This window comes from Nipponia nippon, unplaced genomic scaffold (genome assembly GCF_047370975.1).
Source record: "Nipponia nippon isolate SJK-2023a ecotype South Korea unplaced genomic scaffold, ASM4737097v1 scaffold_9, whole genome shotgun sequence".
In the NCBI taxonomy this organism is placed as follows: Eukaryota; Metazoa; Chordata; class Aves; order Pelecaniformes; family Threskiornithidae; genus Nipponia; species Nipponia nippon.
The window spans coordinates 36,129,138-36,149,184 of NW_028262413.1; the positions used below are offsets into that span (position 1 = coordinate 36,129,138).

Genomic DNA, 20,047 nt, shown 5'->3' on the forward strand with positions numbered 1-20,047 from the left:
CCACTCTCAATATAGAGATAATTTAAATTTGATAATTTGTTTGATAATGAATATTCAGTATTTAATTCCTGGCTGGGTTTTGGGGTGGTTGAGGAGTGTCCTCTTCTTCCTTTGGTTCCTTACTGAACTGCAGGATCCCTGGCAAAAAGCAAGGGCTGTTTTTCAAGGGTAGCTACCTGTGGACTTCTCCAGTTCTAGTCATTGTTTTCAGATTCCAGTGGTGTTACAAAGACGTGATAGATCTGTTGGGCCGCTTATCATTTGTTATGTGATTTGATCAGTTGCTTTTATTCCCATAGTTTAAGTTATGAATGGGTGGTTGTAGCCATGGTGTTTGAATTGCTCTGTTTGACTTTGCTCCTTAAGTAATCTTTCTCTATGATTCAGCTTTGTTTTTTCTTTCTAAGTGTGTTGGAGGAATTCTGAGTGGTTTTCTGGGAAAACAGTCTTTAGCTGCCAGTGCCCTAATGATGCATCTCTAAGGCATCTTCCTCCAAGATTACTGAGTGATCATTCAAAGACAATGAAACATTCTGCTGATGCCATTGAATAGTACTCTTTGTGCTGCACTACTTACAGATATTTATGGGGTTTATTTTGAATTTTAAACACTAGCTTGACTTACCTAGTAAGAAATTGGTTTTTCATTCGTTCTTAATTTATGATTTATCATTAAGACCGGGTATTCCAAAATAACAGCTGGTACATACTTTGTTCTGCATAAATTTATTTATTCTTGCAACTCGGTATTAAGTAGGAATTTCCTGAAATCAGAGGCACTTCTTAAGGTATATGTTGCTGATTCCTTAAGGAGCTTTATATCCTTGTGCCACTGAAGCACACAATGGAAGCTTAAAGGGGTTGGGGTATAGCTCCGGCTTTTTCAGATAGTAATTTGTTAAGCATTATCTAGCAATTCCAACTCTTTCCATGCAGAATTTTTATTTGTCTGTAAAATATTGCTTGAAGGCATGTTACCCTATCTATTAAATATTCCTATCATTAATTTCACTTATTCTAGTACTGTTCAATCTGCGACATTTTTTTTTAATTGGCTGCTGTGTTGGTAATAATATACATTTGTTTAGGGCCCATCCATTTTCTGGAGCCGAATTAATGATTAAGTCTCCCTGCCAAAGTATAACAATGAAAAAATAGTTCCTTCCTATTAATACCTACCACCCCAGGTTCATATTCAAAACTAATTGCATTAACCTTTCTGCAGTATTCTATAGGAGCATCCAAGGCTTCTTCCAAGAAAAAAACCCTTCTCCTCTGATATAAAATGATCAGAATTATGCTATTTCCTGTATATTTTATTTTTCTCTAATTCTTAAAAATACTTCCCCCCCCCCCCCCCCGAAAAAAAAAAAAAAAGCAGCAAGCCAATGTATCCAATCTGCTATAATCTGTGTGGAATGTACGTGCAGAAATGGAGTGGGTTGCATTCTGGTGTCTGTCACTGATGCAAGCCTGAAGTAATGCTGGGGGGTGAGGTTAATCATGGAGCTTAGTGTAGTCTGAATCACTAAGTCTGCTATTGTAGCTGGCTTACAGTTATTGCAAAGAGATTTCAAACCTACGTATTCCATTTTTTCTGAACATGAATAGACTAAGACCTAATATGAATTTCAAAATCAAGCCTTTCTTTTTGCATGTGGTCGGAAGCCTTTTAACATTTTAAAGCTAAGCCTTTGCTATAGAAACAATGTTGGTTTCAGTGCCAATATTGAATTGCAACTGTGATTTGGATGGAAGGACTCTGCAGCTGCTCGGCTGCTCATGTGTCACATGGCTTGAGCAGTGATAACGGAGATGAGGAGAAGGGGCAATTACGGCTCTTAGGCGGCTTGCCTTCCCGAGTATATCCATGCTGAACATAGCCTTGCAACAGTTATCAGTATCAGCTGTTGCAAAGGAAAGCACAGGAAGCCTATGGAAAAGCATTAAGTGTTAATCAGTTTGAGAGTCCAAAGAATGATATTCCCCTTCTACTTTGCAGGTTTGGAGAGCAGAGTAGATTTGGAATCCTAAAACAAATACGTTAAACCTCCATCATATTTCCTGAGAAGAAGGGGATTCAGTAAAATCTATCAGATATCATGGGAGGTTATGAAGGCTTTATAAGACCTTTTTTCACTTCAACTAGTTTAGGAAAAGAGATTACCTTCTTTCTAATAGCATTCATAAAGATTATGATCTGTATAATCTTTTAATGGCATCATCAGAGGAAGTCTGGTTATCTGTCTTTATAAAAGCATCATCGTCAGCAACTCAGTCCATCTTTCAGCAATAGTTATCCAAGTGAAAACAACATGCCAGTCTCCAGTGTGCTTTTTCACTGGAACAACTTCCTAAATAGATGAGATTTCAGTAGTAACAATTTCTGCAAAGTACAACATCGGTGGGAGCATTAGTTAAGTGTGACACCATCTGAATATGTTTTCAGCCTCAGAATAATCAAGTGATATTCTTTATTATACACAGTGTGTAATTTGGATACCAAAATGCCTCTTGTGGTAAAGCTACATTTTTATCTCCTAACAATTTATTTCAACTGTACAACTAAGCTGGAATTGTGAAAAGCATAAATGTGATGTGGTATCTGCAGTTTGCATATTTATATTGATTATTTCTTTCTAGTTCCCATATAACTTGGGCAGATTTACATCATCTTTGCACGCCATGCTTAACATGTCAGTTATGATGCACGTGTTTGTTAGGACAGGTTTTAGAGAAACAAATTCTGAAATGCCAGGAAATAATCGAAGTGCTGCTTGTTGGCATTCTGCCTACCTGAAAAAAAGACTGATAGGTATGTGGGATAACAGTTTTCTCACATTGGTTTAGATTGCCACTGAGCATATTTGGTCCTTTTGATAACGAAATAGGAGTAAGGTTTCCAGAATTTACCAGCAGCATTCCCAAGCCTCCACTCTGCTTTGCTGATCACCAGTCTACCATTGGGACCTTTGATTTTCATCACGGAGAAGGAATGGTGCCATCAAGCATGAAGCTGCATGGCAGTTGATGACAAGTGCTGTATGGATGGACCAAAATTCCAGGCGTGTTATACGGGGACAAGAGATCTAGAAGGAGACACAAGATTATAGAGGGGTAGCAGAGGATGAGAGGATATGGAGACATTTGGATGAAGTTTTGGTTATATGGTATGGGGAGAGAGCCAGTAGAAAGCTGGGAAAGGCCTGTCCACAGCCCAGTGAGACAGCTGCTTCTGCCCCTGGAGCAGCGAACAGGACTTTCTAAGCAGTCTAAGCTTGGGAACCCCTTTGCCACAAAACTGTGCTGTCAACTGATTCTTGACTTTCAAAATAGGGCAATTTCTTGACAGAGGTGAATCTCTGTGCCCTAGCAAACTAAGCACAGTACTGCACAGACTCCCATGTAAGCTGTGGCATAGGTAGCAGCTTTGGAGCAATTAACAGCCTGAGGAAGAATCCTACAACTCTGCCAACTAAGCAGGTTCCGTACCACAGCCTTGGATAGGATGTTCACAGTGATCCAATGGCCCATTTTTTTTTTAATGAACAATGTTCAATTTCTTTTTGATTGCAATGCAGAGAAAATCCTGTAAGATTAGACAGATGGGGAAGCAAGAGTGCTGTATTGCTTCTGTTATTCTCCAAATGGGAGCTCATGATGATTATACTTTTTTTACTCAATCATTGTGCTCTGAAATGGACAATAAAGATGAAGAATTGCTGTTTGTTATGCTACATGGTCTCCGGAGTGCAGTTCTATTTATGTTCTCAGAAAGAAAGCTTTAGTTTGCTGTTATGATAGATACTTACTAGTTTTATTATATCTATGAAATTATAAACTAAGCTTGCTTAAGATATAATCTCTTCTGGGAATTTCTATGCAAGGTCATATTCCTTTTTTTTTTTTTCCTTCACAAGGTTAATACTATAAGCAAAACTCAAATATGCACTTCTATGATAAACTAGGATATCAACTGCAGAGTAAACAATTAGTCTTGTAATCTTCATTGGCATCAGAAGGACTATTCACATATAAGCAGAACTTTGTGATAGCTTCAGAATAGTCTGCCAAGGGCTCAGAAGTGATTTTTCAGGAGGTTTTTACATATCTGGTTTTTTATTATTCCTTAGAATGTCAATGTTTTACTGGTGGAACACATTCTAAGACTGTTCATCCTGCAAAAAGATCTGCACATCTGTACGATGTTAGTAGACTTACATAAAATAGATTATCTGCAACAGTACGGTAAAGAGCTCAAGCAGTAATTTAAACTTCAGTGAGATTGTTTTTTTTGGTGAACATTTCATTGGAGGCCAGTAGTGGGAATAGAAATAGAATCAGATAATGAAGTTGCAGTTCTGTCAATGTTCGGGATTTTTTTGTTTGGTTGTTTTTTTTGTTTTGTTTTGTTTTTTTGTTTTTTTTTTTAAATAGCCAGATGAAGTTTTAGATAGTGTACTGGTTTCTGAAAATACAATTGAGGCATTAGATTTCTGATCTTGTTTTGTAAAATATAGAAAGCTGAAAAACTTACTGTGATATGGCAGAAGTTGAGCAGAACAGATCTGAGAGAGTGTAACTTATTCCTAGACCATAGGGTAGGAAGTATTTGCACAAAACAGTGAAACCTCCTCCCCGCCCCGTCTGCCGTACAGGGTGGAAAAGGCATTTTGTATATATTTGCAATACGTATGAGCTACCAAAGAGATCCCCACGATCCTGTGTTCCAGCACACACAAGAGCAGACTTTTAAGATTGTGCAGTGATGGTACAGGACGCCTGTTGAGAATTTTGAGAGAGAGATCAGCGTTGTTGGAGCAGGTCCAAAGGAGGCCACAAAAATGATCAGGGGGCTGGAACACCTCTCCTGTGAGGGAAGGCTGCGAGAGCTGGGGTTGTTCAGCCTGGAGAAGAGGAGGCTCTGGGCATACCTTATTGCAGCCTTCCAGTACTTAAAGGGGGCTTGTAAGAAAGATGGGGACAGACTTTTTAGCAGGGCCTGTAGCGATAGGACAAGGGGTAATGGTTTTAAACTAAAAGAGGGTAGATTCAGACTAGCTATAAGGAAGAAATTTTTTCAACGAGGGTGGTGTAGCACTGGAACAGGTTGCCCAGAGAGGTGGTAGATGCCCCATCCCTGGAAACATTCAAGGCCAGGCTGGATGGGGCTCTGAGCAACCTGACCTGGTTGTAGATGTCCCTGCCCATTGCAGGGGGGTTGGACTGGATGGCCTTTAGAGGTCCCTTCCATCCCAAAGCATTCTGTGATTCTGTGCTGGTGAGCCTTACACCTTTGGGATGTATGATGATTTTCTTGTGCCTCGTCTGTCGTTACAGGATGAGATGGAAAGATGTTTGTCCCCTCTACTTTCACCCTGCTCTACCTAAACCTAAACCTACTTGACAGTTTCAGAAGGAAAGTCTCTCCAATGTGATGTCTGAGGACACCAATGCTTTTTGCAGTAATTTTTTATTTCGGAGAGATGAGAACTTTAGTATGACGGAGTTGTTTTCCTGTCTGGGCTTCTCTACTGTGTTTAACTGACTGCAGTGGAACTGCACGTATTTGATTTGACCTAGTAATTCACCCTTCAGTGCACTGTGGGATTAGCATGAATTGCAGGTCAATGGCATAGTTAGAATGGAGGCAAAATGTTTTATCTGATCAGTTGTAGAAATCTGCAGAGAACTGTCACTTTGATAAAATTAGGATCAAGAGCCCTCTCTTGCAGGAAACTTGACATTCAAATTTCTTGAGATCGATTTGAAGTAGTAACAATGTAAGAAAGCACAACTGCTTTGTCTTTGAAATTAAAATGTCAGCTTTTTAAATAACTTTTCTAAAAAAATATTCTGAATTTAGTGATGTTCTGTCATGGTTTAACCTGGCAGGCAGCTATAAACATCACACAACCATTCGCTCACTTCCCCCCTGCAGCGGGACGGGGGAGAGAATCGGGGAGGGGGGGAGTAAGATTCATGGGTGGAGATAAAGACAGTTTAATAGGCCAGAAAAGGAAGGGAAAATAATAATAATGAGAAAAGAATATAGAAAACAAGTGATGCACAGTGCAATTGCTCACCACCCACCGACCGATGCCCAGCCAGTTCCTGAGCAGCGGCCCCCCAGCCTGCTTTCCCCCAGTTTACATACTGGGCATGCTGTCAGATGGTATGGGACAGCCCTTTGGCCAGCCTGGGTCAGCTGTCCTGGCTGTGCCCCCTCCCGGCTTCTTGTGCATCGCCAGCCTTCTCAGTTGGTGGAGCGTGAGAAGCTGAAAAGTCCTTGACTGGTGTAAGCACTGCTCAGCATCAACCAAAACATCAGTGTGTTATCAACATTATTCTCATACTAAATCCAAAACACAGCGCTATACCAGCTACAAGGAAGAAAATTAACTCTCTTCCAGCCGAAACCTGGACACTTTCATATTCTTCATTCTGCTGTTCTTTACAGGAGTGAAATTCTGGATAATTCATTTTCTTATCTTTACTATGAATTAATTGGGATATAAATTTGTAATATTAAAGATATCCCATGTCACAGAAGGGTTGTCAGGAATAATTCGGGAAAAGTCTGTGCTTGAACATCTAAAGCAACAGGTGAAGTGTTATTAGTGAATGACATATGCTGTTCTTAAAATAGCAAAGTGCTTGTATGAGCTGCAGAATGACAGTATACGTATAAAGGAGGGATTTTTACAACGCAGTATCCTTTACCGCTTGCATCACAGCTTCGGGAAACGAAGTTAACGAGAATCTTGATACCTGGAAGAAGTCAAGTGCAACCCGAGTCGTGGGCCGCGACCACAGGCGGGGGCAGCTGAGGTCTGGCCCGGGCATCGCCCCCTGGAAAGGCGAAGAGCAGCTTGCCCGGCTTCGCGGGGAGGGGGCACCCCCGAGTGCCCGGTCGCGGGGCGGGGGCGGCCGGGCTGCCCGGGCCGCGGTCCCTGGGCCCGGCGGCGCTCCCGCCCCTCGCCCCCAGCCCCGGCCTCGCCTCTTCCCCCGCCCCGCTCCGCACCCGGTGCCTCCGCTCCGGCGGCTCCCGGCCCGCCGCCACTCCCCTCCGCCCAGGCAGCGTCCCAGGGCGCCGGGAGGCATAAATCCCTCCCCGCCGGCGGCGGGTGGCCCGTCGGCAGCCAGCCCGCGGCGATGGAGGCGGCGGGCGGCCGGGCGCTGCGCTGCCTGCTGGCCGCCGTGGGGCTGCTCTCGGCGCTCAGCGCCGCCGGGACGCTCTTCCTCCTGGCGCAGTGGCGGGAGCTGGGCGCGGCGCTGCGGGAGCTGGAGGCGGCGCGGCCCGGCCCGGCCCCGGGCTCCCCGCCGGCGCTGCCGGCCGCCCCCGCCCCGCCGCCCCCCGCGGCCGCCCGCAGCAAGCGGAGCCGCCGCGGGGAGCGCGCCCGCGGGCACGTGCGCGCCGAGAACGAGGAGATGCTGATGCTGATGACCTACTCCATGGTGCCGGTAGGGCGCAGGCCCTGCCCACCAAAGGCTCCTGCCGCGGCCGGGGGGGCGCGGGTGCGAGGGTGGGGTCCCCGCGACGACGGCGCCGGCCCTCGGTGCCTGCCTGCGGGGCTGGGGGCCTTGGGGGTGGGCGAGCCGAGGCTTGTCCCGGCCTCGGCCTGGGGAGTCGGCTAAAGGCGCGGTGCCGGCCTTCCCCTCTGCGGTGCCGGGTCTGGCCCGCGCTTGCTGCTGCGGGGTTGGCGTTGCGCGAAAACACCTGCTTGGTGCTTTGAGGAGTATCCTGCCTAAGAAGCAGTAGTTGCCTACTGTCGTCTGTAAATGCTGAGGTCTGAAGAGTTGTTGGGCCATGTGGCTTACGGGTTATGATTAAACTTTTAAAACGATAGTTACGTAGACAATTGGAGTGAAGTTGTTTGTCGGTAGCGTGGATTTAATGAAACTTCAAAAATTTAGTTGCGATAAAAGCCTTCCAGTTTCCAAGGTTTGGGATTTTTAAATCTCTGCACCGCTGAGGAACCTCCCACGTGTTTTCTGCCGTCCAGCATCTCCGCGTGAGGTACTGGGTATTGCTTTCCCATCGCGGTGCTGTGAAATTGATCGTGCCCTTTCGGTGAGTTTTACCTTTACGGTAGCATTTGATGGGTCAGGAGAGGAGAGCTGCATGTCCTTTCTCTGGCGAAACTGCACGGTTTTTTGCACTTCAGTGGAAAGATTACCCTTGCTCGGTAGGAACTGGGTCATGTAGTTGAAAAAATATGTAGGTCATATAGTTGAAAAACTTTGAATAGATTGGAAAAGGAAGGCACTTCTTGAGTGCCATGTTTTTTAATTGTCACCTGAATTGCACTGATTAGTAAAAACAATGCTGCTGAGATAATTGGAGGGCCCCAGAGCACGTTGCAATCACTTCAGCAACCTCAACAAAACCATTTAGATTAAAACACAGTTTGAATTAGAGCACGCATGGACAACGTGTATTTTACAAATTAGAGGGTAGAAGCTAAGTGTTTTTCAGGGGGTGAGGGCAAAGAGAGCAAGCAAATTCTGATATTCAAAACCAGTTAGCTCTTCTCAGCTAATTTAAATTGAGTCTAAAACTTCTAAATATAAGAGCTGTTCCAGTACAGTCTGGAATCCAGTAAATTCTCAGTATGTATCTGACAGAATTGAAATCCATCGTCAAATATAGTTTGATTTTGCAGCAAAAGAACGCTTACCATCAAAATACTTGTCCTTTATTTGAGCCTGTTAGATTTGTTCCTTGAAGCTAATGATGCATTAATTTTAAAAATAAAGATTGATAGCGGCAAATAACCTTGCTAGGATTGAATGTCAGTCTGCCTTTCAGATTGACTTGCCCTTGTTTGTTCTGTCTTTTGGGACTAGCGCATTCCGTTACTTGTAAATAGAGTAATTGTACAAAGGTGAATACGCAGGCAGCTCTGGGTAAATACGTTCATAAGTTATCATATATTGCACAGCCCTGAAATGATAATCTTTCCCTTTTCTGACTATAAACGTTAGACTTTCCCATAAAGAGCTGAGGCACTTCCAGTGCTCGTGTTCACAATGTTCTCGTTTCTGCTGGATGTTTAGATGAGTTGCAAAACATTTTGGAGTGTTGACTCTCAGCATGCAGGACACGTAATGTGAATGTTTGCCCAGCCGAAACCCAGGTATTTTGTAAAGATGACTTTTTAATTGATAAAATTTTAGTCTACTCTAGATTAAAAGCATCTGTAGGAATGTCTCTTCCAGCCTGGTTTTTATGAAGTCTCTCATTGTTGGGATGAAGTATTCTGAATGGATGAAGGTCTATTCCAAATTTGCAGATCTTTCAAGATAAGAAATTGCTTACTTGGAACATAGCTCATCTTTCTCACCGGATGTGCTATACTGGAAAAGTATCCATCATTTGATATGAATATAAAATAAAACGGAATGTAATTTTTATTGGCTGATGTTGGCTTTTAATACCTTCCACTGATAGAGTCAATGCATGGCCAACCACACGTGTTTTACAGTAATGTGTGAACTTTAATGCCTAGATGGTGTATGGAGTTGTCTGCCCAATCTCTTCACGTTTTCAGTAAGGTTTAAAATGAGGTGTATTGAACAGATTCCTGTGAGAGAATCGCTGCCTGAAGAAATGGATGGTGTTACAGTGTTAAGGTGGTTCTAAATAGTATATTCTTGTAAGGACGGAGTGGACAGTTGTATCTTTATTTTTTGGAATTATTCGTGTAGGCAAAGTAAACTAGATGATTTTATGGCATGCATTGTTTTCAACTTCACTTTCTTTACAATATTAGGTCCGAGTGATGGTGGATTTATGTAACAGCACAAAAGGGATATGCTTAACAGGTATGTTTATTGCCTTAAGCGTTACACCTATCTTACCTTCAGCATTACAGAATTACAATGTTTTCAAAGAACTTGAGGTCAATGACTATGTCAAAGAACTATTTATCAGAATTTACATCTCAGTCGGGTTATTTATTTAAAAAAAGATAATAGGTACTACTTTGGGACTTATCTATACCTATTTACTATAAATGCTGGAATTCAAGGAGCTTACTTGATGTTACTTGGAGCTATTTCTTTCCCATGTAATTTTCATAAGTAAATCTTGTAGACTTGGGTGTTTAAAATACTAGTTGAGGGTTCAATCTTGGTATTTTTGCGTACGTTCCCACACTTCAAGGCTAACATGGGATGAACATATAGGGTGTAGAAATTGCTTCCATTGTTGTAACTGCTGTGGAGTAGGGGGACTTCGAGGGGCAACGTGCTTGCCTCCCCTGCCTTGGAGCACAGTAACAGGAGGTTGGGTTTCACGGGTTACCGGGGGGAGCTGGGACAGCCGATGGCTGGGACAAGAGAAGACGTGAGCTGTTTCTGTGCGAGTTGGTGAAGCGAATGTCAGGTAGTGGCCAATTTAGGGGCCATGGTCCAGCTTTGAAGTCTATAACAGACTGAGTCACGTGTTCTTTTTGGAAATGAGAAGATTAGAAATAAGCCACTTTTTATGAGTTTAAGAAAACGCTTCACGTGCTGTCTGGTTTGTATTTTCAAATGGCTCTAAGACCCATTTGGCTCAACTGATTTCAACATAAATGAGAATTACCATCGTACACACATGTTAAATACTACTTCTGAAATTGTAGATCGGTTCTGGTTACAACTGAGGCTGAACCACAGACAACCTAAAAGTTTGTTTCTTTGGGCTCCAGACTTTTGCATTGATGCTACTTGGTGCCTCTGCACCTTTTTGCTCTCTTGACAGTATTAAATTTTGTCTCTCTTACCGGCTTTCTCTGCTATAGGCCTCTGTGACGTTTGCTACCTTTCGGGCACCTTTCTTACTTATCTTCTGCTTATGCAAGGGTAATCAAGAGCCTCAGTTTTTGAGAGGGGGAAGTAATTGAACGCACTAATGGACGTAACATTGTAGCGTGGAAAAAATGGCCATTTACTGGAAAATTGGCAGAAAGATGTTAACGGATGTTACTGCCTGTACTGATTAAAAGGGATAATTGCTGTAATGGTATTATAAAATGGTTTTCACTTTACTCATAATGCTTTCTAATTAATGCTGAAAATTGTCATCTTTAGGGAAATCTAGTAATTACTGTTATGTTCTGTTGTAGAGAGTTTTGTTGAAACAAGACAGTACTTCGTTGGCTGGATAAAAATGTTCACAGAACTAATTTGGTTCTTTAAATGCAACTGCCACCTTTCTTTGTATTCTTCTAACCTGCTTTTCCTGCTTGGTTTGTGTTTTGGGGTTTTTTTGGTTTTGGTTTTTTTTTTTTTTTTTTTAAATGTGTATGGGGGATCATATAAGATAAATCTTGTTACAAAAACATTTTCTGGTTTATTCTTTCTTTATTCTTGCCTGCTACGCTTTCTTCTTATTAAGGCCCTATACTTGAACTAAGTCAGAGAGTGAGACAGATTTTATTGTATTACATGGTGCTGAATAACTGAAGCAAGTCCAATTTCTAATACACCAACCAGGTTCTGTGGGGAGCTTGGTCCAGTCTGGAGAACAGTTACATGTGCAAAACCTGATTATGATTTAGATGTAGTTAATAGGAATGACAAGACTTTTTTTCCCCCCCCCCCCCCTCCTATTTAAATAGTCTGAATCCTGAACTGCAATGAAATATCGTGCAAAACACAGAGAAGTGTAGCATCTGTTTTCAACAGGATTTTTAATTGTGACATTCATCAGTATTGTAAAGCTATTCTTCTGCCATTACAGGATCTTGGAGAACACTTATATAAAGGAAATGTAATGCTTGCTAGATGCCTTGCACCCATGGCTTGGTAAAGGCACCTAAGCCCCTGCCAGTGAGATTACATTGTAGAGGTGGATCTAATGCTAATCAATTCAATTTGGAATTGCTTTTTGTTTTCTTGCTAGGTTAAACTCACCATTTCTTCTTGCTTGTGTTCTTTTGCTTGTTCTTGTAGGCCCCCCTGGTCCCCCAGGTAAGATGCTTGGACAATTGCACTAACGTTTTTGGGTAATTGAAACAGTTGCTGGTACAAAATGTTGAAATGGAGAAATGTCTCTTTTATAGAATAGTCTTCCTTTGCTAATTGGAATGAGGGAGGGTTGAATGCCTGCCTGCCTTTATAATCTTTGTGTTTAGGTCAACTCCTGCCCCTTCTGAGAAGGAGAAGGTTTGAGACATTATACTTCTCGAGTGGAGGGAACGGAATAGTTTCACATTTGTTAAAACATATTTGATCAAAACCAGATGGAGTTAAGAGCATTTAAGTAGCATTTAGCTGAAGAGATGAGTATATATACATATAAAAAACCTGAGTAAACTGATATTATAATTTAACACTAAAAAACATCTCTTTAAAAAACGTTGGTTACTGATTCCACCCTCCCACCTCCCCCATAACTTTTCCTCCTTTCTTATTTAATTCTCTCTTTCTGCTCTCACTCTTGTGGTTGCTAGGCTATGTGAATGGTTCCTTGCTTTCCTTCTGTGCTTCTTTAGCTGTGGGTCTGCTTAGAATACTTCTCTGTACCAGAGAAGTATCAGGTACTTTTTGTTTGTGGGGGTTCAAATAGCAACGAAGAGGGGGTGACGTCTTCTGTAGCAACCAGTCATGGTTTGGCACTACGGTATTCTGGACAAGGAGGTAAATGCTTTTCGTGCGTTAGATTAGTCTAGCCAATGTCATAAGTAACATTAAAGCTTACGTGGCTTGTGGAAGATGTTATAGTCGCTGTCAAATTCAGAAATAGGAAGGTTCCACTGTGTTTGTCCTTGAAGTGGAATCCAAAAGGCTGATCTGCGCTGGCCTTAATGCCAAATGTGTGCAGTATTCATTTCAGTCAGTTTTCGTATGCCAAGGCCAGGGCAAACAAGCACCTTACCTTTAAGTTTGGTTTCACAGTTTTTTGTTTGGTTGTTGTGGGTGGGTGTTTTTTGTTTGTATTGCTTGGTTTGGGGTGGGCTTTTTGTTGGTGGTTTGGTTTTTGGGGGTTTTTTGTTTGTTTGGTTGTTTTTTTTAAGGAGGATACTCTGTTGGCATATTGAACATAATGGCCAATTACTGGATTTTGTATGTCTAAGGAATATATATATCTCTCAAAACATACTACATGTAAATATAGTAGATCTAAAGATAAATTGAATTTAACAGTGAAAATTCAGTTATGCTGTTTGGTTTGTTCAGGGCCTCCTGGACTTGACGGACTGCCTGGCTACAATGGATCAGATGGAGTCCCAGGTATACCAGGACAAAAGGGAGAACCAGGAATAAATGGAAAAAGAGGAAAAATAGGTATTTTTTTTTTTTGGTGGTTGTTTAAAAAAGAAATCCTTTCTTACTGTTATATTCAGATGTAGTTACCTTTAGACCTTTGTACAGGGAGAAGGGTTTCAATGTTTACAAAGAAGTTGCATGTTACAGAATTCTGTAGCATTCATTGTCTTACACTAAGCTTTGGTAGTTTATGTTAGACTTACTCCACAGCGAGGAAGGTGGTATGCATACACTATAGCATATTGCAAATTAAAGCTATTGAATGCATTTAATTGAATCTCAGTAGTCTGAACTTGCTAGTAAATACTGTTGTTGTAAGAATATTTCCATTCCCTCAACCTGCCAACATAATGGCCCTTTGACTTCAGATGTCTTAAAAAAAGAAGGCCAGAGTTTGGGGGTGGAAGTTGTTCTATGTTACCACAGTTTTGGTTCCAGATTCATAGTAACTATGGCACGAACAGTATATTTCCATGTTTTTCTCCTTTTCTATATTGTCCATTTAGGCTGGAAACTCGTGGAGCAGCTTTTTTTTTATTCAGTCTCAGATAAACTTTGTAGTGCAGTAGGGTTTCTAGGTACTATTTTAATGTAGCTGAGACAGACAGAGCAGCTCTGCTAAATAGCCCATAGGCTGTGTGTAGCCCACAAGCAATTTTCCATGCTGGGCGAGGAAACTATTTGGCCCAACTGACTGATTTCACCATGACATGTTTCTGCTAAGAACAGAGAGACCCAGCAGCAGAAGTGCTGGGTGCCACGGGTCACTGTGCCGTAGCTGAAACGGCAGGTAGGCAGCTGCTGTGCTCGGAGCCGGTGCACTACTGTGAAGTTGTACCGCAGTAATTGGTTTATCCGCTGACTTACCTGATGCACAGTAGCTGTGTGCAAGCTGTTGGATAACTGGTGCCTTCAAGGCAGAGTGAGAAAGCAGCAGGTTGTGCAGGGTAGGAGGGTAAGGAGACAAAAGGGCCTCAGAATGGTAGAATTGAGAGGAGGTGGGGAAGAGGAAGGGTATGTTGATGAGTGGACAGGCTGTTAGCAGGTTGGTTTTTATGGTGGCCCATCTATTATTCTGGCTTTTGCCCCTAGCCATATGGGCTTGCTGGCAGGTCCAAGTGGAATGATTGTCTACTCTATCTTGAGACACTACTTGGTCTGTCACTTTGGTATCCTCAACAAATTTTTAACGTCGGAAATGAAAGTGCGAACCGGTCTTCAAAGAGTCAGGGGGCAGCTGTGCCAAAGACACATTTCAGATTTCTCCCCAAAACTGTAATTCTGTTTCTGATTTTACAAAATCAATTCAAATAGTAAAACCATAAGTAGAAACCCTAGCATTTTCTTCTCAAGTATTAACAAATTAACAAGTATTTGAAACCTATGTCTGCAAGAACACTGACATTTCTATTTGTACAACTCTTATGTTTCTCTCTGCTAAAGCAAGAAAATGCTAACTGCCACAAAAGTAGAGGGTGCAAGGTTTTGATGTGTCAGTTGTACAGACGCACCATTCTTTTCCTTATTGCAAAACTAAATCGCACAGGACAAAGGAATATCTTATTAAATATGTTACTTTACTACATGATCAAGCACAAAAAGTATGTGGATTGATCATGCTTCGAAGGTGTAGAGGGAGGGTTATAGTAGCCACGTGAAAATGGTACTAGGTAGCTGTATCTATGCTCTGTTGGGACAGTGGAAGAAGTTAAAAGTGCAATGTGTGTTGTAATGTTAGTGCGTAATTACTTTAAGAAAAAGTCTAGAAGAACCATGAAAACGCCCTTCTTTAATGCCTTACAAATGTGAAATAAATATATTACTTCACGTCTTTCCTTAGCATTCCTACTTACCCAGAAATTCTCCAGCCAGTGTTGGTGAGGCCCGGGTCTGTATATTTCATGTTCAAAACTCAGCAATCACTAGGTAAAGAATGTGTTATTTGCACCAGACGCATCATACACCATTTCCCTTCATGTTAGGTTACAGTGTTGTTTTGAAATCAGAACAAATTACAGCTACCCAGTTAAAAACGGATTAAAAAAACCGACTAGAGCGAATACGTTTTGTATTACAAAAATGTATTGATTGATGCTTAATACTGGAACTTCTTGGTACTGAAATGCTTTTTGTTTGTAGGCGTACCAGGACCAAAAGGTGATCAAGGACAGAAAGGAGAACCTGGAGAAATGGGTTTGCCTGGCAAGGATGGTATACCAGGCGTAAAAGGCGCTAGAGGAGCAAAGGGTGAAAAGGGGGATGCAAGCAATGATGTGATATTAGAAGGTAGGAAGAAGTGCTCTTAGGAGCTCTCTTGCAACAGTGTACTTGACAGAAAAACATATACTCTGCTTCTGAAGCGTGAATGTGATCTGCAAGAGTAGGATCAACCAGCATAACCGTGTTATCCACAGGCAAGTTTGAGTATTGCTCTGCCCAGGAGATTATGTTCCCTTTTTAATGCAAGTCTTCACGACAACTTTTCTGCTTGGGCTTTGGGTTGAGATGTACATGAATTCCACCCTTTCCAGTACACTTCCAGACAGTTGACGACCTCCTGCTCTTTCTTGCAGTGTAGTTTTATTTTTCTACCAGAAAATGAGGGGCAGATTTCCACTCAGGAATACATGAAGCAGCCACAAGTATAAGTTGTGTAAAATTATAGCACTGTAGCCTCTGAAGCTGAGGTCTTAGAATACAGTAAGTAAAAGGTAACGGTGCTTTGTCTCTCTAATGTGCCCGTAACCCAGACAGATAAATTGCATTGATGTCCTACAACTTGTGAAGTTCTGTATGCTTCACCTTCTAACAAACACTCCCAATGAGTTTATTGTGCCATATTTCTGTACGCAGAAACCTCTTAAGAGAGAGGCTGTTTTAGAGATCTCTCAAAGTCTCTCATGTGGACTCGTACAGTTCTCTGCAGGTTGCCTGTTGCCTACAGGGCCTGTGACCTTGTACTCTGTTTTGTACATAGGTGCAAAAGGTGAACCTGGACCACCAGGGCCCCCTGGACCACCTGGACCCCCAGGGCCTCCAGGAAAACGTAAAGGTAAAGGTAAAGCACAGCTTCAGGAGAACATATACAGCAGCAAATGCACAGGTTAGTTCTTTCCAGTGTTCTTTTTTTTAGTATTATAAACAGGTTCAAGATTAAACCCATTGCTCCAAGTCTCACAAAACAGTAAGCGTGTGTTTAATTTTGCTGGCATCAGTAAAACTGCACAAACTTAAAGCTGTGCATGTGCTTAGGTGTTTTGCTGAAATATAATTTGGACAAGGCAGCAAGCTATCTCCAGTATAATATTAGTCTTTTAATCATGCTATGCTAATGCTCGGGCAAAGGATTACACATGGTGTTTTCTGTTAGATGGGGTATATTTGGGAAGTAAGAGAAATGCAGTTGAAATTTTTAGCTTTTAAATGCTGAGTTTTAGTTTTACATGTAAATGTAACACCTGTTAAGCAGGCTACATTTCACTGTATTCTACAAAATGAAATTGCCTGATCATTGGCAGAACTGAAGCAAGCTTGAACTAGCTAAGACTTTTCAAAGCTGGAGGAATACAAAAGGATTCTCCGGGACTTACATCCATTTGAATATGTGAATTTTGGAGCAGGGTGATCTTGAGTTCTTTTCCATTGTTGCTATTCATCATTATTGTATCCTGAATGACAGGTGGATCATAAGTCTCTTTTATTTCCTTTACTGTGGCTGTGTTGGTGAGATATATGGCTAATTCTAATATTCAGAAAGGAAAAAAATTCCAATATTCAGAAAGAAAAAAATTAAAGACAGCGTAGATTCCCTTCAAACGGCAGATACTGTTACAACCAAACTATGAGTATCCAGACTGCCGGGTCATTGACTGTATGCTGAAGTGTAGCAGCTGCTACACTTTTTTTTCTTTAAGTCACTGATTAGGGTGCTGACATAATTAAGAGTTTGCCATGTGATATCTCTGGCATGATTTTCAGGTGTGCTGGATACCAGTAAATCCTCATGGATTGAACTTGATATTGTGGGTTGTTGAAAAATCATGTCAGTGTTTCATGTCACAACTTCTGTCCGTGTCTTAGAAGATCTTTTTCTCAAACAGGTTAAAGGTGTGCCTCAGATAAAATCCATGTGTGTGTGCGCATGTGCCCATGTGTGTTTTCTGATGAGTAAAGCGCTGCCTCTGCTGCGTGGAGCACGTAGGGAGAAAGTTAGTTGGCATATACCTCCTCTTCCAGCAGGTGGCTGGTTGGCAGTCCTCTGCTGTCTTGAACAGTGCATTTTGTGAATACATTGACAGATACAGTGTACTGAGCGTATTTTTTCCATGCCTGAAGTTTATATGGATTTAAATATATTAATAATAGCTTAATACTTTGTGGAAGAGTGTTGGTGTCAACATGATACCGAAGACTGTATTCGTATTCTAAAAACCTTCTATAGTAAACACTTTTCTTACTATATTTTTACAGATATTTATATTTATCATAGAAAAATTTCATTTTAACTGGGTTTTTCAGATAGGCTTGGATTTCTTTTTGCATGTTTGAGTGGGAATGGCTTCTAAGAGGTTAACAGGGGCATTGAGACTCTCTGTGAAAGTATTTGCAACTTTTGTAATCAGCTTTATTTTCAACAACATTGAAAAGAAAATGTATTCTCTGTGATCTTTGATGTCTCTAATGCTCTAAACAATTCTGGTTTGAATCAGAAGGATTAAATGAGGGTTTGATTTTTCTAATGCTTTTTGGTGCCAGTTCAGGCACATGGGGGGCAGGGGGAGCGGGTGCGGTGGGGAAGGCTGGTGCTTGGAAATCAAGGATGTTGTTACTCATTTTGTTGTGAAAATCAGCAGCCATCTTTTGGAAGTATTTCAAGATGGATCTCTGAAGTTGCTGGACTTCTGAAAATTTTGGCCAAAAACGTTATCATACGTTCCTGAAAACTCCCTCTCAAAAAAAATCTGGTTTTGAGACTTGCGTTTCAAATCATTTCTACATACTGGAAGAGGAGAACCTTTTTTGTTTTTTTGCCAGTGCAGAAGTAGCAGTAGAAGATGAGAGGAGCTGGTGGTTTGGATGCTCAGGAACATAGGTTCTACAAACATTGTGCTGTTGTAGTAACTGGAAAATTTTGGTTCAAGGTATTAGATGATTACGGAAAGCAAAGAGAAGCCGGTGCAAGAACAGCATTGTATTTCTAGCTTACTCCAGCTTGAGAATGGAAGCAAACTTTTGGGTTTGGATATACATACTGGATCTGGCTGTCCTTCTCTTTTACCCCTGGATGGTATTGCATTCGAGATAGTTGCACCTTTCAGTGACTGTTGCTACCCTGCAGTTCTGGGATGAATTTTCCTCCCAGCTGAGATGCCTGTTTTCAGGGAGGTCAGAGTGGTCCTATAAAAGAATAGCGAAGGATGTCTGAGTTACGAATCTTTCACATTTCTAGAAAAGAGGAGAGTTATCTGTGATAGTGTTTGGTAAGATAGGGTTTCTTTTGTAACTGGGAATGTAGTTTCTTGATAGGCATACCAAAAGGGAATAGCACAAGACCTTCGTGCAGTTATTAAGTGTGAAACAAGCAGAGCAATTTGTATGTCTCACCGTTAAGAGGGTGATATGTTTTTATGTTGCCATCATTCTGCACAGTTTGCTGAGATGAAAAATCTTTTTTATTACTATTATAAATGTTATTAACCAGTGAATATTTAATACTGGGTGGAACATATATCAATTATTTCCGCCTCTTATTTTTAATATAGCATGTAATTATAATTGTAGTAGCGTGTTAGAACCTCAATCAGGAGATTCTGGGTATTGAAGTATCAGAACAGAGCCCAAAGAGCCTCCTTACAATGGAAAGTAGATAGCTGGAGCACAAGTCTCATCCTATTTGAAATTCAGAAATGCATGAACTGTTGTACAAGATGTAATTGGACCATTTACTCAGGTAGCCTCTTTTCAAGTGTTGAAACAGACTGAAGTGCTTTGGAGGATAAGCTATCTGGTGGATATTAAATCCTGGTGTGCAAATGGGAGTTATACTCAAATAACTCTGCAAAGATGAGACCTTCCTCAATGAGCATTTGTGTTTTATGAGTCAGTAGGCTGTGAGACATTATTACCAAAATTCAAAGAATAAAACAGCTTTTTGTAATTAAATATTCATATCCCTTTGAAGGAAAGAGAATACACATGCTGATTTACAACTGTAATTAACTTATTACATAAGACTACAAGAATGGTTTCTTTAAATTAAATTTTGAATCAGGTAAAACTTTATTTCTTTAAGAGAAGAGAATAATTAGTTGGAAGCTCAGGTGTATTTGTTCCCAACGGTACTGTTAGCTAATTCTAAAAGAAACAAAACATCCCTGCTCCACACTCTCTTGCTTCATGCTTCCCATCCTCCCCAGACAGACCAAATCAATAGTTTTAATGTCTTATAAACTCCATTAACTCTCAGCCAGAATATTTTATGATAGGAATCAGTAGGATATTTATCTTTTTTTGATGGAAAGAAAGCAGTGAAAATTTCACGTAAGAGTCTCCGACTGAAAACTGTCTTCTTAATCTTAGTTGCTTTCTGTTTCATGCAGCTGAAACTCCTCCGAGGGTATTGCAAATATTCTCAAATGCAAACAGTGCACTCAGCCTCACTACAAGCACTGACCGGGTCCTTGACTGTTCTGTAGTCTTAGATAAACTACTGTATAGGGAACTGCTCGTTCAGTTAACTGTATCTGTTAGACTCAGCCCAAGAAAACTAACTTGCGCATTGCAACTT

The 20,047-nt window shown here is 41.3% G+C and overlaps 1 protein-coding gene across 4 annotated transcripts in view; it reads left to right on the plus strand.

Moving 5' to 3' along the window:
- The window catches only part of GLDN (gliomedin), a 123,003-nt gene that overhangs the window by 95,933 nt on the left and 7,023 nt on the right, over positions 1 to 20,047 (plus strand). For 2 of the 4 annotated variants that reach the window (XM_087744208.1, XM_087744207.1), the window contains 5 exons: positions 9,777 to 9,828; positions 11,944 to 11,961; positions 13,171 to 13,278; positions 15,400 to 15,546; positions 16,238 to 16,363. In XM_087744208.1, the coding sequence (XP_087600334.1) occupies positions 9,786 to 9,828; positions 11,944 to 11,961; positions 13,171 to 13,278; positions 15,400 to 15,546; positions 16,238 to 16,363 (442 nt within the window). In that variant the 5' untranslated portion in view covers positions 9,777 to 9,785. Of the gene's footprint in view, positions 1 to 6,756; positions 6,832 to 7,155; positions 7,465 to 9,776; positions 9,829 to 11,943; positions 11,962 to 13,170; positions 13,279 to 15,399; positions 15,547 to 16,237; positions 16,364 to 20,047 lie in introns of those variants that run through there. The other 2 variants (XM_087744206.1, XM_087744205.1) reach the window with 2 other exon arrangements.